The 16,061-nt window shown below is 52.0% G+C and overlaps 1 protein-coding gene across 3 annotated transcripts in view; it reads left to right on the plus strand.

Annotated features, from left to right (window-relative positions):
* Positions 1 to 401: 401 nt before the first annotated feature.
* The window catches only part of SSH1 (slingshot protein phosphatase 1), a 55,601-nt gene continuing 39,941 nt past the window's right edge, over positions 402 to 16,061 (plus strand). For 2 of the 3 annotated variants that reach the window (XM_077765964.1, XM_077765966.1), the window contains exon 1: positions 7,057 to 7,309. In XM_077765964.1, the coding sequence (XP_077622090.1) occupies positions 7,101 to 7,309 (209 nt within the window). In that variant the 5' untranslated portion in view covers positions 7,057 to 7,100. Of the gene's footprint in view, positions 415 to 3,415; positions 3,457 to 7,056; positions 7,310 to 16,061 lie in introns of those variants that run through there. The other variant, XM_077765967.1, reaches the window with a different exon arrangement.

The following is a 16,061-nucleotide window of genomic DNA, read 5'->3' on the forward strand; positions in this document are numbered from 1 at the left end:
TCTGTAGGGGAAACTGACTGACTACACGGAAAGGTTTGTATGTGTCTGTGAGAGACAGGACAGAAGAGGAACTAGTCTGGGTGCAGGGGCCAGGTGGCCCTTCAGCCTGTCTCACCAGGAGCAGTGGGAACATTTTCAGAGAGGGTGTAAGACTGGACCCCGACGCACAGCCCCTTCTTCTCCAGGAGAGGCCATTGACGAGCTCCCTTGTCTGCAGACAGGATTCTGCAAGTCGCCCGCAGGGAAAAGAACATGGGTGGCCGGTTGCGTGTCACTGAGAATTCAGGCAGCAGTGGCTTCTCTCCTCCCCGCACAGACATCTGTTCTCCTCCATCATCACGATTCCTGCCGTCTTGCAGTTCACAGAGTACTTCCAAGCACTTCATCTCACATTCCCTTCTCAAAAACTGTGAGGTGAGGGAAGGGTTCGGCTTCCGTAAGGGATTGTACGGAGGGCCTGTCAGCCTTGGATCCTAGTCCTGATCTATTCCTGTCTGAGACACAGTTTTGTTCTTTGGGTTTTTGTTTTTAATGTTATTTATTTGTTATTTATTATTAATTTTATGTATTTAATTTTATTTGTTTAGAGAGAGGGAGAGAGAGAATCCCAAGCAGGCTTTGCGCTTGTTAGTGCGGGGCTTGAACCCGCGAATCGTGAGATCATGCCATGAGCCTAAATCAAGAGTTGGACACTTAACTGACCAAGCCAACTGGGTGCCCCCAAGACAACAGGTTTTACATTTTACGTTATCTTTTAGCTGAGATGTAAGTCCTGTATCATCACCTCACTATTCCAGAATGTACGATTCAGTGCCTTTTAGTATATTCACAGGGTTGCATGACCATCACCATCATCTTGGGCCAGCAGTTTTCAGCACTCCCCAAAAGAACCCCCACACCCCTTTGCCATCACCTGCAGCTCCTCCCCCCACCCCCCCGCCTTACCCTGCTCTCCACAGCCTCTGGGTTCCCACTAATAGTTGTGCTGTCTTCATAGATTGGCCTGTTCTGGACATTTCATATGAGTAGAATCATACAATAAGGTGACCTTTTGTGTCTGGCTTCTGTTACTTATCATGATGTCCGCAAGGTTCAGCCATGTTGTGGCAGGGGGCAATACTTCACTCCTTTTTGGTTGCCAAATAATATTCCACTGTGTGGGCCGATCACATGTGGGTCATTTGGGTCATCTCCACTAGACATTTAAAACTGTCATAGAGAGCATTAGTTTTACTAAGTGCCGATGACCCAGCAAACTTGAGAATAAACCCCTTAGCCACTTTTTATTTACCATCAGCAGAGCAGCAGCATTAACTGCCCAGTGAACTAGCCGAGGTGGGGGTGTTCCCTGGAAGGCCGGGCTTTCTTCTAGATGGAGTGAGGTGTGAAGAAACGAGGCGATCTGCACAGGCATGGGCACATGGGGTCAGGAGACGCAGGTCCAGGCCGCCTGGGCCCCTGCTCTGACATTCCTTCAGCCTCAGCTCCTGCGAAAGGGCTGGCCATCCTTTTCACATGCGTCCTTGGGCACATACAGCTTTCTTCTCTGGAATAACTGACCTTACACCGCCTTCATTTCACTCCCGGGAATCCCAGAGAGCGACCGAGAATGAAGTGGCTTTGAGGTCTATACCCCTAAATCACTTCCCTTCCTGCTCAAAATGCAGCTCCTCCTCTGAGTCAGAGGCTCTCCGAGCGGCTGGTTCCTGACTCAGCCTGTTCAGCGTGGGAACGGGGAACTCAGCCTGACCAGCACAGCAGCCCTCCTCTCTTAATTTTTCCCCCTCCCTCCTCATCTTCAGTTCTCCCATTTATGTCATTTTTTACTGTCAGCCTTATCTCATTCCTTTGTGCGAATAAGCAGAAAGCACAACAGCAGATAAATCAATAACTTTCAGGAACGGATTGTGACATTGTTGTTTTTGACAAGCTTCAAGGTGACTAATTTTTGTGGGCCGATCTCCAGTCTCTTTTTCTTGGGGGTGGGGTGGGGCGGGGCGTTGGATCAGGGTTTCTCAATCTTGGCACTGCTGACGTTGGGGCCAGAAGATTCGATGTGTTGTGCATCGTGGCATATTTAGCGTCATCTGGTCCTCCACCCACTAGATGCCAGCAGCATCTTCTCAGAAAAGGCTCCGGACATTGCCTGGTGTTCCCTATTGAGAAAAAATGTCCCCAGTTGGGGACCATTGAGTCAGACCCAACACTCTCTTCTAAGTTTGTGCTGTTGTTGTTGTGTGAGTTGTTTATGCTTGGCTTGGGGACGGAAGCTCCTGGCCCTGTGGTCAGTGAAGGCTTGCCTGACTTTTCCAGAAGGGTAGGGAGCGTGGGAACTAATTGGCCACCAGTGCCCACTGCGGCCTGATATGTACATACGGGATCGTAATGAAGCTTAGGGACTCCAGGACTCTCTGGTGTGTTTCTCCTTCTTTGTTGGAACTGCCACCTCTGCTGTGCGTCCCTTGCGACTCCAGCCCCTTTCTCCTGTGAGCTCTGTACTCTTTTCCCATCACCTCTGGCTTCTGCCTGCCTGGTCCCTGCCCTCGGTCAGCCTTGCATCTCTCCTGGGCCATCACTGCTTTCCGGGTTTCTCTTTCCTAGTCAGTGGGCTCCTCTGTGTAACGTAACAAACATGCCAGGTCCCAGTGGTGCAGAGTTGTTAGGGGGTGGGGTGGGGGTGTTATTTCGGTTTTCTCCTTGAAAGCAAAAAAGGGAGACATGGCAATCGGGGCTTAAGTCCTAATTACTTTTAGATTCGAACCCTCTGGGCCTTTAAACTTCTAGAAAATATCAAACGTCCATTTCTTTCATTTATATAAATAAACCAGTAGCCTAGAAAGTTTTATATTCAACATTTAAGCCTTTGAGAAGCACCAAGAGCTTTTGAGACCCACCGACAGACGGGCTGCTCCTGGCCACCTTCCATCGTGAAAGACTTGCCTCGAATGGTTTTTCTTTATCTTTTCTTTCCCTTTTATTTTTAAACCCATGTGTTGAGGCCTAAAATGGTGTTGGTCACTCAGCTATGACCTGGCTTGAAGGAGGAAATAGATGCTCTTAAGACATAGCCCCCCACCCTGTAAAAAACAGGGTGAGATCCAAAAGAAGCCTAGAAAGTTGAGAAGAGCATGTTGAGCAGCGCCAAATAGGAATGTCCAGTCAACAGGAATCAAGGCATGACAGGGTGGAAGGAATGTGGGTAACTGTTGGGAAGCCTGGAAATTCCTCCGTGGAAATGACTCGGAGGGACCGCAGAGTGGGCTTGCCGAGGAAAGGGTGCGACCATGTAGAAATAGCCAGGTTTCCTGGACATCTGTATCTTTTCCAGACATCAGAGCAGAAAATGTGAGACTCGTGTCTGCGGCTCATTTGCTGGTGGTGTCTGTAAGGTGACGTTCTCTTTCTTTCTCTGCAGCTGGAGGCCGGCAGTGATGAAGATCGAAAGGTAAACCTCAGGTAAGCAGACTGAATTTTCATTCCTAAGTCTTCCTTCCAAGCAGGCTAACTGCTCTGGTGCCTTTCCGAAGGGGAGAACCTGGGAAAAAAACACACCAGGTTTTTTCAGTAGCGCTTTAAAAATTATACCCAAAGCATGGACAGAGGTAGTGCTTTAACATTTGTATATGTATTTCACTATAAACAGCTCTCATAATGTCGCCTGACGTTTAGAAAAGAAAGCATCATTGACAGAATCCCACTGCCCTTCTTGCTTTACCATTATGAGCATCTCTGGAACTTGCTTCTAGATTTTACCTCTGCCTTTGAAAAAAGTAATCATCATAATGTTCTCACTTTTCCATCCTGCTTTTGATAAGGCATTCTTCTGAGGTAAGCACATTGCTGATTTGAAACAGGCATCCTACCCCCTAAGTTTAATTCAAGTGGATTTTTTGGTGCTTGTGAGAAATCTTTCAATACACCTTTTTTTTTTTTTTTAAATGTTTATTTTTGAGACAGAGAGAGACAGACAGAGTGTGAGTGGGGAAGGGGCAGAGAGAGAGAGGGAGACACGGAATCTGAAACAGGCCCCAGTCTCTGAGCTGTCAGCACAGAGCCCGACGCGGGGCTTGAACCCACAAACCCTGAGGTGATGACCTGAACCTGAGTCGGATGCTTAACCGACTGAGCCACCCAGGTGCCCCTTTCAGTACACTCTTCTTAAAAAATTCCTCAAGCTGTAGCCCCCAGCTGCTGTATTCACTGGTAGACCCCAAAAGCATTTTTGTCTTTCCTTGCCAAACACGCAGGCCTTCTTTTGGGTGTTGCGTTTACAGAAGATTTAGCACTCCCTTCTATAATGTGCTCTTAGTATATAATGTATTCAAGGCTAAGGCACCCGTCTGAAACTCTCTTAGAGCCTAAAAAAGAAAATAGAGCTTCAAGGATATTATTCTTTAAAAAAAAATGTTTCATCTCGTGAGGAGGAGGACATCTAATTGGAGAGGGGAATGTGTGTTCAGAAACTGGGGTCCACCGTTCATTTCAGAGAGCGGGATATTCTGGTTAAGCTCACATGCAGAAGTGTTAGAAACATGCGTAACCTGTCTTTGAAGGTTCTATGTCTTTGAGAGAAGGGAGAGAAAATACTTGCATTCTCAGGATCAGACGTAGAGGGAAATAATAGCCTCCAAAAACTAGAGAGGTCTTATTTCAATGGCCAGATCCTTGTTTTAATGTTCCCCTGGGGGACGATGACAGATTTACTGTCCCTTGAGTTGTTTGGGGTGTTTGGCTGCTCAGGGTCTAGGTCAGGGCTCGGAGGCTAGAATCAGCCAGACTCCCAACTGGGGGCAGTAATGGGCCGTGCTGTGGATCAGACTCTTGCTTGGCTCTCTTCTGCGGAGGCGAAGTGGGGAAGAAGTGGAAGTCACCCTTGGGGGGTTTCCTGGGGGAGGAAGTGCTGGAGGGGGGCCTGCCGCCTCTGCAGGTGCATCTCCTGCCCCCAGCCTCGCTGTGCCCCCAGCCTCCCTGGAGCTGGAATCTCTTCCACCACCGCCCCCCGCCTTTCTTTCAGGGCTCTCCCCCTGGAGAAAATATTTAGCTCTCTCACTTAGATTGTCTTTGCGGGCAAAGAACTATTGTTTTTTCCAAAGTGCCCTTAATTAGCAGACAGCATAGTGTTTTGAATTATGTCACTTAAGAAGAACTCACAAGTAGGAGCACCTGGGTGGCTCAGTAGGTTGAGCGTCCGACTTCGGCTCAGGTCATGATCTCACAGTTCATAAGGTCGAGCCCCACATCGGGCTCTGTGCTGACAGCTCAGAGCCTGGAGCCTGCTTCAGTTTCTGTGTCTCCCTCTCTCTCTGCCCCTCCCTCGCTCGCTCTCTGTCTGTGTCTCTCAAAATAAAAGACATTAAAATATATATATATTTAAAAAACAAGAACTCACAAGTAGAGGTGATATGAAAACGTGTGTTCCCTGGTGGCCCATAGAAGACCCTTTCTGTGTTCGGCTTGGAGCTGGAGACGCCCTCACAGAGGGAAGGGAAGGCCGTGCTGCACTTTGTGGTACTTAATCCTCTCAGCGGCCAGTGCCAGCGAGGGGCTTTTCCCGGTTTACAGGGGAGGGGCTGGAGGCGCAGGGCTGCATGCAGCCAGTACTATATTTGACGCGAGGCCCCTGAGTTGGTCCTGAGGAGCTGCCTGTCTGGAGAGCAGTGTCATGGTTCAGTGGAGTCCCCTGTCCCAGCCGTCCAGGTGAGGGAGCCTGCCTGAAGTTACTGAGGGGTGGAAGGCAGTGCCAGGACCGGGACCGGGAAGCCCAGCTGACGCGGGACTGTCCCCCTGGATGTCTGCTGACCGCGGGAATCCCTCCCCACTGTTACCGGCAGGGCCCCTACCGCACCCTCGTGAGCCAGGGGAGACCCTGGCCTGGAGCCAGGGACCTGGGCTCTGACCTTGTCCTCCCTGGTCCCTTCTGGGTCACCCTTCCCCCACCTTGACTTTACTCCCTGTTTTCAGGCTGACGACTCCATCCTGCTTGCTTTTTTTTTTTTTAATGTTTATTTAATTATTTTGAGAGAAAGAGAGTGTGAGGAGGGGAAAGGCAGAGATGGGGGGGGATAGAGAATCCCAAGCAGGCTCCGCACTCTCAGCGCAGAGCCTGATGTGCGGCTCGATCCTACCAACCGTGAGATCGCGACAAGAGCTGAGATCAGGCCCCTCCCGCGCTCCTCCCTCGGGCTTGCATCCCTGCCGTCAGCCGGACACTATCTCGAAGCACGCCTGGGCTGCTCGCTCTGGTCCTGCCTCTGCTGCGCTCCACCTTCACCCTCCATTGCTGCCCCTGCCTCCCACCCCTGCTCGCACGTGCTGTGTCTGTCCCACTCCCTGGCCATGCTCCTTCTTGAAGCCAGTTCTGTTTTCTGTTGGCCACAGTCCTCACAGCCAGCTCCATGCTCCCACCCCCGACATGTGTGACTTCCACTACTTCGGCAGGTGGCACCCGTGGCCTGCGTTGCAGGTGCCTGTGCTTTTGTGTCATCCCTCGCTGTAGGTGCCGCTTGCCTTAGGGACAGGGCCTTCGTTCTGGGCCTGTGCGTGCATTTCAGCAGTTTAAGTACATTCGCTTTGCTTTGACTCTGCAGTCGATGCCTCACCTGTATGAGCAGGAGCGAGGTGTAGAGGACACAGCGTGGGGGTTGGAGTCAGGCAGACGGAGGCTCGGGCTCTGGGTCCTGCCCTACTAGCCAAGCTCCTATACCTCTGCGCCTTTACTACACCTCTGCGGGTCTCTTTTGTTCCATCCGTGAGATACGTACAACCATGACCTTTCAGGGTCACGGAGTAGCTGGTGTGGGGCTCCTCATAGAGAGCCAGGCTCGTGCCGGGACCATCGCTCCATTTGGTTCTCGGGAGCTGTCGTTCGTGTCTGTGTTAGTTCACAGCCCAGACTCAGAGGGCTTGACTTCCTGCAGGTGTGGCGTCCACCGTGTCGCGTGGGGCCCCTCAGGGCCACCGCCGGGGATGCTCCGTGACCCAGCTGCGTCCCCGTAAGATGCAAATAGGAAGGCACCGTCTGCAGAATCTGTCGTGATTCAGACGGGTTCCCTGCAGGCCTCCCGTGAAACAGCTTGGGAGTGGATCACCCCGCGCCCAGAATGAAGCCGACCGACGCAGAGCAGCGCAGACCCAGCTCTCTGTGTCCTATCCCCCGCCCTCGGCGTGTGCAGGCCGCCACCGGCCTCCAGCAAGAGCCTTCTGGAGGCCGGGCCGCTCAGACTGTGGGAATTGGTGAGCAGATGGTTTTGCTGGCAGCGGCTCCTTGCTCCCTGGCTGTCCTGGGAGCTGCCTCAGGCTGGCATGAGACGTAAGTGCCTGTGTGCCAGGCGGGGCCCCGGGGAGAGGATATGCTTGTGTTGCTTCCAGAGGGTGGATTGGGAGCGAATGTTTTTTGTTGTTGTTGTTTCCATGCAGCGTTTCCAAGCCAGGCGTATGAAAATGTTCATTAGAGTTCTTTTCCTTTTTTTTTCCGTGCCTACCCAAGCAGACGTTCAGGCCAAGGCAGCAGGAGACTTTGTTTTCTCTGTTTTCTCTGGTGTCCGGGGCTCCCTGCGCCCCTACTTTTCACTGCGTGCTTTCTTCCCTGCTGGATTTTGGCCTGGAACTCCCCAGAGGACCCCACTCTCCTTGTAACCATCCGGAGTAGGGTGTACCTTTCCTCCCTCCCCTACAGCACCCGGGTGGGGTGGGGGTGGGCGTGGCCTTGCTCCGCAGAGCAGCTTCCCTGTCTCCGTTCAGTGCACCATCTTTTATGCCCGTCCACCCTTTGGGGCTCCTCTCTGCCTTTCTCCACGGTTTCCTGGCCTGGACTTCATTGTTGATGGTCTGTCTGGTTAAGTCCTGCCGAGAGGCCTCAGGTGCCCCCCACATTCTGGCTCTGCAGCAGGTCACTGAATCAGTGTAACAAGCTGCCCCAGACCTGGCAGTCCAAAACAATTCCCCGTTCTCATCTCACGTCACCAGGGTCGGGAACCTGGGCGTGCGTTAGCTGGGTCCTCTACTTGGGGTCTCGCACAGTTTAGCCAAGGGGTCCACCAGGGCCTGGCGTCTCCTCCGAGGGGAATCCTCCTCTGCACTTCCGTGGTCCTTGGCAGAATTCCCTTTCTTGAATCTGCAGAAGGTCACCGTGGCTTGCTTCTTCAAGGCTGACAGGAGAATCTGCCGCTATGGGGTCTTGGAATGGAATGCAGTCCCAGGAGGGGCCACCCCGTCACCTTGGCCATACAGTATAACCTAATTACGGGAACAGCTGTCTCCTCCAGTTACCCGGTCGCACCACACTCAGGATGGGGGCTCACGCAGGGCTCCTGCTTCAGGGGCTGGGATCTTGGGCCATCTCAGAATTCTGCCCACCGGTCTCAGGCTGTGGGCGCATTATGTCAAGGTGATGCCGGCCGAGGGATGTTGGGTCCTCACGGGAGGGGACCAGGAGCACCAGTGAGCCCGCAGGGTTCGACCGCCATGCCAGCGAGTGCCACATCCTTACCGCGTGGCACCCATGCACTTGTTCACACTTTCAGGCTTGGCATCTCTTGGATTCACCTCCACTTTGATGATTGTCCTCTGAAATACCACCTGCATCTCTGTCCATGAGCTTTGACTCTCGGGGACAGGCCTGGGTCTGGTTCCCACCCCTGTCATCTGTCACTTCACTGGGCAGTGGGCCTGGTTGTCCACAGCTTGTAGGATTGTTGTCAGAGTTAAATGTCATAACTCCACAAACCTCTTCACCGTTGTAGATGCTACACAAATGCCCTCTGCCTGCTTCTCTTTCGGGGGCTTCTGTAGGAAGAGATTCATGGCTCTTCCTTTTCCTTCCCACTTATGTTTTTCTGTTTTATATTTCCCCGGGACTTGGAACTTGCTTTATCGTGTGTTTGCTTAAGTACATAAATGCTCCCCCTCTGGCAGAGGTGCCTGCGTAATTTGTGGAGCCCAGTATGGAATGAAAACATGGAGGCCTTTGTTAAAAACAGTTAAGAATTTCAAGATGGTGGGAGAGCAGAGCCTCCGCAGCCCAAGGCCCTGCCTGAGCCTTGTCCAGTTGCTCAAGGCCTTCCCTCCTGGCTTCCACCCTCCCAGCGCCTGGTGTGTGCCCGATGGGCCATCACCGTCTCATAAGTTGACTTTCCTGTGTCCTTTTTCACATGGAGGAGCCCAAAGTGCTCTTAGGTGACATACAGGATACTAAGGACAGACATTTTTCTGCCATTTCCCCCTGAACTTTGGCAGCATAGGCGCCGTTAGGTCAGCCTCAGTAGCCCTCTGTCCCAGCCTGTCTGCTTACAAGCCATTCATTCAACGGATGTTTACTGGGCACCTACTACGCACCAACCACTGTTCGAGGAGCTGGGAATACAGCAGCGAACAAGACTGATCCCTGCCCTCGTGGCCGACACTCATGGGGGAGACAGGCAGAAAGCAAGCCGAGCTAGTGCGTTACCAGTGTGTTCGTAAGTGCAAAGGAGAAAAGAGAAGCAGGGACACAGGATCTGGAAGCCAACCTTCCCACGTGCTCCACTCCACAGGTTGTCTTTTGCGCATTATTTCATTTAATCTTCGCAAATATTCTGCAAGGAAGGCGCCATTTCGATCTCCCATTTGGAGAGTGCGCGTTGGAGACGTTAACTGGCCTAGTTTCACGTGGTACAAAGTGGTAGAGCCAAGATCCTCAGGCTCCCTGTTTCTCTGCCTTCAAAACCTGTCCTCTGCCCCCGAATTCAGGAGCCATCTCTGCGGGCCCCCCTGCCCATGGTTCGGATCTCTCACCAGGAGGCAGAGAGGAAGGAGTCCCCCGCCCCCCGAGGGACCATGGCTTTGCAGCCCTTCTTCCTGCTTGGACCCTAGCGGTCTCACCATGAGCTGTGTGCTTTATTTAGCAAGTCACAGGACCCCCCGAGCCGCCCTGGAGCGAGCAGTGATGTATCCCCCTTCCCGGGCAGTCACCGGGGACACCAGCTTCTGTTTACTGGGGCCAACAGGTGCAGGCACTGGGTTTGGACCCCTGCGCACCGGACCTTGTTTTGTTGTCGCCACAGCCTCTGCCGCCTCCGCTTTAGGAAACCAGGAAACTGCCCTTGGAAAAGGCAGGGGACCCGGGAACGGGGTTTGAATGCAGGTCGCTGTGACTCAGAAACCCATGTCCCTTTCTGCTCTGCTCAGTCCCTCACAGGAGACGTGCGGTTTTGTGTTCAGTGCATCCTTTCCTGTCGCCCCCACCCCCACCCCCTGTTTAATAGGCAGTAGCTTCTCATGGACCCCCAGCTTTAAACATTGGGGTTCACGAACTTTTAAAATTCTGTGACCATTATACTGTCCTGCTGTTCCCTTTAGTTTAACTCAGGGGTTACTCCTGGAGCGTCGGCACATTTGATTTTCAGTTCAGAATTTGCCCTTCGGTATGTGTTAAATTTTTTGTTGCTGTTTGAAAACTCGAGAGGCGCCTGGGTGGCCCAGTAGGTTAAGCATCTGACTTGATTTCAGCTCAGGTCATGACCTCACAGTTTGTGAATTCGAGCTCTGTGTTGGGCTCAGTGCTGACAGCATGGAGCCTGCTTGGGAGTCTCTCTGTCTCTGTCTCTCTCTCCCTCCCTCTCCGTCTCCCCCTTCCCTGCTCATGCTCACTCTCTCTCTCAAAATAAATAAGTAAAACATTAAAAAAAAAAAAAAAAGAAAGAAAGAAAACTCATCTAGAGAGGGAACAAATGAGGACGGAGAAAAAGAGGTAATTTGATTCTGCTGAAAGTTAATTAAACTTATTATGAAGGTTAACTTAAAATAAATTTTGCTCTGAGTCTAGATTTCATTAAACTTTTGAAATAACCAGTACTTAGACTTCAGAAGAATGCCACAGGGCCCTGGGCTCATTGTCCCCACGCACTGAGGCACTGGGGAGCGCATGCGCACACCGTGAGGGCTCGAGCCAGCTCTTCCTTCGTGGTGGACACTAGTGCCGGCGACCACCCTTATGGTAAGTGGCACAAAGCTGTGAGAGGGAGTCAGAAAACCTAGGTTCTGTCCTTAGATGTGTCATCTGCTGTACAACCTGAGGCAGGTCACTAGACATCTCTGGGCCTCCACTCACTCCTTGGTAAAGTGATGAGTCAGGATTAGAGTACAGCCCCGGAATCCGAGAATGAGAGTCTGAGGACCCACCAGCCTAGTCCTGTGTCACCCTGTGCTTCTAATCGTTTGCTCTAGGTTTGTAACAGACTGCCTGCTTTCTCCTTTATTCCAGCGCTGAGGGCAAGGTCAGGTATTTGTGGGGCATCTAGCCAGGTCAGAGTTATGGTCGACCCTGAGCTGGAGAACGCTGGCATGGCCTCCGGGAGAAAGTGGGCCTTTGCATGGACCCACCCGCTCCTCAGCAGAGCCCTGGGCGAGCCACGCCGTGTCCTCATGAGCAGTCTAGGAGGAAAGGACGCCCACCTCCAGAGCCTGCCTCTGGCATTGCACGTGGTGCTTTACACAGACCTCGGGGTTTGGACAACTTATTAGAAAATTCCTCAGACTAAGAGAACTGTCCAAAACAAGTCCTTCTGCTTCAAGGAAGGCCGGTAAGAAGACAGGATTAATCAAAATAGGATTAATCAGAGTCAGAAGGAGCCATTTTGAAGGCAGGGCAGTCATCGGGCTGGGGAGGGGGCGGGCGGTGAGTCCCAGGGGAGATGGGGTGAGCACCGTGACAGCTCCCACGGCGGCCGAGGTGGTGCCCGATGGGGAAGCTCGCCAGCCGGCCTTGCTGTGCTCCCAGCATTCCAGGGAGATGGCAGGCGGCCATGGAAGTGACAGAGATCCCCCAGGGCCTCTGGGTCGGGGTTCGGGCCCTGCCACCCAGCTGCCTGCCCTCCCTGAACCGAGGAAAAGTCCTTCTCACTCTCAGAGCCCTTGAGAGGCTGAGGGAGGGTCTTGTGCTGTGTGCGCGTGGAGTCCTTGCTGAGACTGACCGGCACGTGGTAGTAGCTGGTTTTGTTGTTGTTACTGTTTTCTTTTCCTAGTGGTAATTTTCCTTGACGGCAGTGCGCGCCAGCCCTTCCAACTGCTGTCCTGACCTTCTTCCCTCCGTGGATGCCCAGTTTCACCACAAAAGACCAAAAGGTCAACCAAGTGGACTCTGAGCGGAGAAACAGTAACCCTTGACCGATTTCCCTCCCAAGTTCTGCTGAACCTTGTACCAGACCTTTATCTGGGAAGCATCGTGGCTTGTGTGCCTTTATTTTTAGACTTGTCTTTCTTTCTTTCTTTTTTTTTTTTAAGGATACTTTTGAAGTTATTTTTAAAAAGTCTTTGTTTTAAAGAAAGTGGCTGTTTGGAGTTAGGAAATGTCTGATCTCTCCCGGCTGGGGGCTCCCGTGGCCTGGCAGGAGTAACTCCCAGTCAAGGCTTGGCCCACATGTGACAAGAGTTCTCATGGTGTGCTTCCCCGAATCTGGGCCCAGTCGAAATCCCCACCCGGGAGGGATGTGGTTTGGAGAGGGCCAGGCTAGCTGCCGCCTCTGGATATCGCTTGTCACTTCCCAGATGTCCAGGCCCGGCCTGGTCTGTGTCTGGTCTTGCAGGTGGCAGTTTGGGAGTGGCTCTTTAAGCCTGGGGTTGAGGCTACTGAAGTGTGCAGCAAGAGGGCTCCCTAAGATGCCTGCTCTCTAGGGCCCTGGACACCCCTTTCTAGACCCCATCCTGTGGGGTGGGAGGGAAGAGCATGTTCTGAGAGGCAACCTGGTAGCAGAGACAGTTTCTGAGTTATTTGCTTTATTTGTCATCTCAGCCATGTATATTTAGCGCCTGTATATTGGGCTCTGTGCTAAATGCTGGAAAGTCTTTGCTAAATTAAAAAACAAAAAGTCCTGGGGCGCCTGGGTGGCTTAGTCGGTTAAGCGTCCGACTTTCGCTTAGGTCATGATCTCGTGGTTCGTGGGTTCAAGCCCCGCATCAGGCTCTGTGCTGACTGCCAGCTCAGAGCCTGAAGCCTATTTCAGAGTCTGTATCTCTCTCTCTCTCTGACCCTCCCCTGCTCACGCTGTCTCTCTCTCTCTCTCTCTCCTAGAAATAAATAAAAATATTAAAAAAAAAAATAAATAAACCCCCCAAAAAGTCCTTACTCTCCAGAGGCAGTATGTGTATGCTGTGCCTACTGTAGCTCTGTCCAAAGGGGATTTGAAACACCTTGGAATAAAATTCATAGAAAACAATTAATTTAAAAGTAGTGAGGAAAGTGGGATGTAGAGAAAGTCGGGGAAAATAAGATGAAGCCAAGAGATTTGTATGTGGAATGCATGGCATAATATTGGTACGGTTACTGGAGTGTGGCTACAGATCGGACTTTGAGCTTCCTAGTAGTCAAAGCAAAGAGAAACAAGATTGTTTGCTTGATTCATGGTATTCTTTAAAATACCAGCCTGTCAGTTCCTCCCTGAAGAATTCTTCTGACAGACACCTGTGGGTGTTCCTAAGAAGACCCAGCATGATGGGCGGATAAGCAGGTCGCCTTAGATTTGGCCCTGACGCCCACAGAGGGAGCTGATGCTACAGGCCCATCCCACCAATTAACCTGGGCATTTGTGGTCTGGAGAGGTGAGGTCACCGGCCGTGCTTGGTGCCAGAGCTGCTGGCCGCCCCAAACATTGAAAACAGGATGCTGAGTCACATCCTGCAGGCCTTCAGCATCCTGACTTCATGTGCCTTTCACAATGGAAGGCTCTAACGGACAGGTTGGCCTCCCGCTGTTTCAGAAGTGCAGTCTCCCGCAGGAAAATGCTAAAATTAGGTTTTACGTGGGTCAGGGTTATGTGTGCACGAGGCCGTCAAACTCTGGACACACACAGACCAAGGGGAACTGGAAGAGCGGAGTTTCCTGTCGCTCTCCACTGCCTTGTGCCCAAAGCAAGGCTGCCTCCATCCTGGAAAACGCAGGGAGGGAAATGGCGCCCAAGGCAGACAGAAATCTGCGTCCGCGAGTGTGAAGAAGTCTCCAGAAGGTGAAAGAGGAAGGCCATGCAGTATGCCGGTGGCAATGACTGAAAAAATGGTCCTAAAAGCTTTTATCTGGGGCTCAGGTGGCCCCTCGGGCCTGGCGCTGACGCTGGCACTGCTTGGAGTTCTCGCCCTCTCTTTTTCTGACCCCCCTTCCCCCCACTTGCATTTTCTCTCTCTCAAAGTAAATTTTTGAAAAGTGCTCTTATCACCTGCCTACAAAGAATAATTACAAGTAGCACGTTCCCCAAATCCAGTTAAGTGCAAATTTTTGAAATAATTTTTTAGATTGTGAAACAATATGAAATTTGCAGGGAAGTTTATGAAACTTAGAGCAACGACAGCACAAAGAGCTTTTTTCTGAACCATTTGAGACTAAAGTTGGCAGCCTGATGATGCCCATCACCCTTTGAGTGCAGCCAAGGACCCTCTACAGACCAGACCCTTGACCCTGGCACGTTACCACCGTCTGGTCCTCCAGACCCCATTCAAGGTCTGCCGTTTGACTCAGTAAACCCCTTGGTAACAGAAGGGTCCAGTTCACGGCTGCACGAGGCTCGTAGCTGTCCTGTCTGAGACTCCTTTATTCTGGGACATTTCCTCCGTCTTTCTTTGACTCTTATGACTGGGACGCTTTTGAAGGGGATGGGCCCCTCATCTTGTAGAGTGTCCCTCGGTTTAGGTTTGCATGGTGTTTCCTGGAGATTAGATTCGGGTGGCGTTTCTGTGGCAAGGATACTACAGGAGCAATGCCGTGCACTTCCCATGTCCGCCAGGTGGCACGTGATTTCATTTTGTCCGGTTCCTGGTGATGTTCACTTGGGGCACCAAGATGAGTTTTGTGCGGCGTCTTTACTAAACAGTTATTCTTTCCCCCTTTACCACTAAGGGGTATTTCTCGGGGGAGGACTTGGAAATTATGTGAATCCCATCCCCCATCAACTTGTCTGTTTATATCTGTACGGACTCATGTTTGTTTCATTCCATGGTTTATAATCCATTGGTTGTGTCATTGACTTCAAAGTTCAGATTATCCCTGACTCGGCCACTGGGGTCACATCCACACTGGCTCCCGTGACCCTTGACATGTCCCCGCCATCCTTCAGCACTGCCTTGATCTCTGACACCAGATGTTCTGGGCCCCATCCTGTACTTTCTGTACCCCGTATCCGGTCATTTCTCCAAGGAGCCCTGGTTCTGTTGAGTGGAGGATGGAATTTATGAGCCGAGGTAGATGTGCCCCCCTCAGGCCCTCTCAGTGGGCAGAACTAGGGAATGCATGTAAGTATGTGCATGCGTGCACGCCACCTGCATCCCTTTTTCTATCTAAATAATGTTGAGAACCATGAGTTCAGACCCAAACCTTCCGCTCTGATCTAGCACCTAAGGGTTCATTCCAGTTTTCTCCCTCTCCGTACTGATGACGCCCTGCTCTGACTGCGAGCAACCTGGTCCCAGTCGTCCCGAACACATTTGCTCATCTGATCAGCTTTCCTGGCTGTAACCAGCCTCCTGTCTCTGCAGCCACCTCTCCCCTGTGTAGACGCCTTCCTGGCCCTGCTCACCACGCCCCCTCCTCATGCTGTTTTCCTGAGGTGGCAAGTCAGTAGAGGTTCAGAGTCCTATTCCTGGTTTCCTGCCCTGGTACCTCCACTTCCTGGCCACGTGACCGTGGGCAAGCAGCTCAGCCTCTCTGAGCCTCTGTGTCCCTCACACTTAGACCCTGAGGATTAGGTTAGTTGATAGGCATAAGTTGCTTAATGCGACACTCAGCGCAGGTGTTCGGTATCAGCATTACATTCCTTGAGTGCACACCGCCTTTTGGGCCCTCAGGGACCCAGAGATGGAGAAGTCACCGTCCTAGCTGTCGAGACCCTCAGGCTGTTGTGGAGAATCCGGTGGTTGTACTGGTCGGGGCACTTGGGGGCCAAGAGGACCTGACCACCAGGTGACTGTATCTCCACTTGGAGCATTTGCGTCGTGAGTCTTATGTGTCCGGTTGATCCTGTGGGTGGGGGACACGCCGCGTGCCAGCTGCCTCGAGGTCACCAAGGTGAGTAAGTCAGGCTGTGGTTTGAGACTGACCAGGA

The sequence above is a fragment of the Crocuta crocuta genome, unplaced genomic scaffold, assembly GCF_008692635.1.
Source record: "Crocuta crocuta isolate KB4526 unplaced genomic scaffold, BGI_CrCroc_1.0 scaffold339, whole genome shotgun sequence".
Taxonomy (NCBI): domain Eukaryota; kingdom Metazoa; phylum Chordata; class Mammalia; order Carnivora; family Hyaenidae; genus Crocuta; species Crocuta crocuta.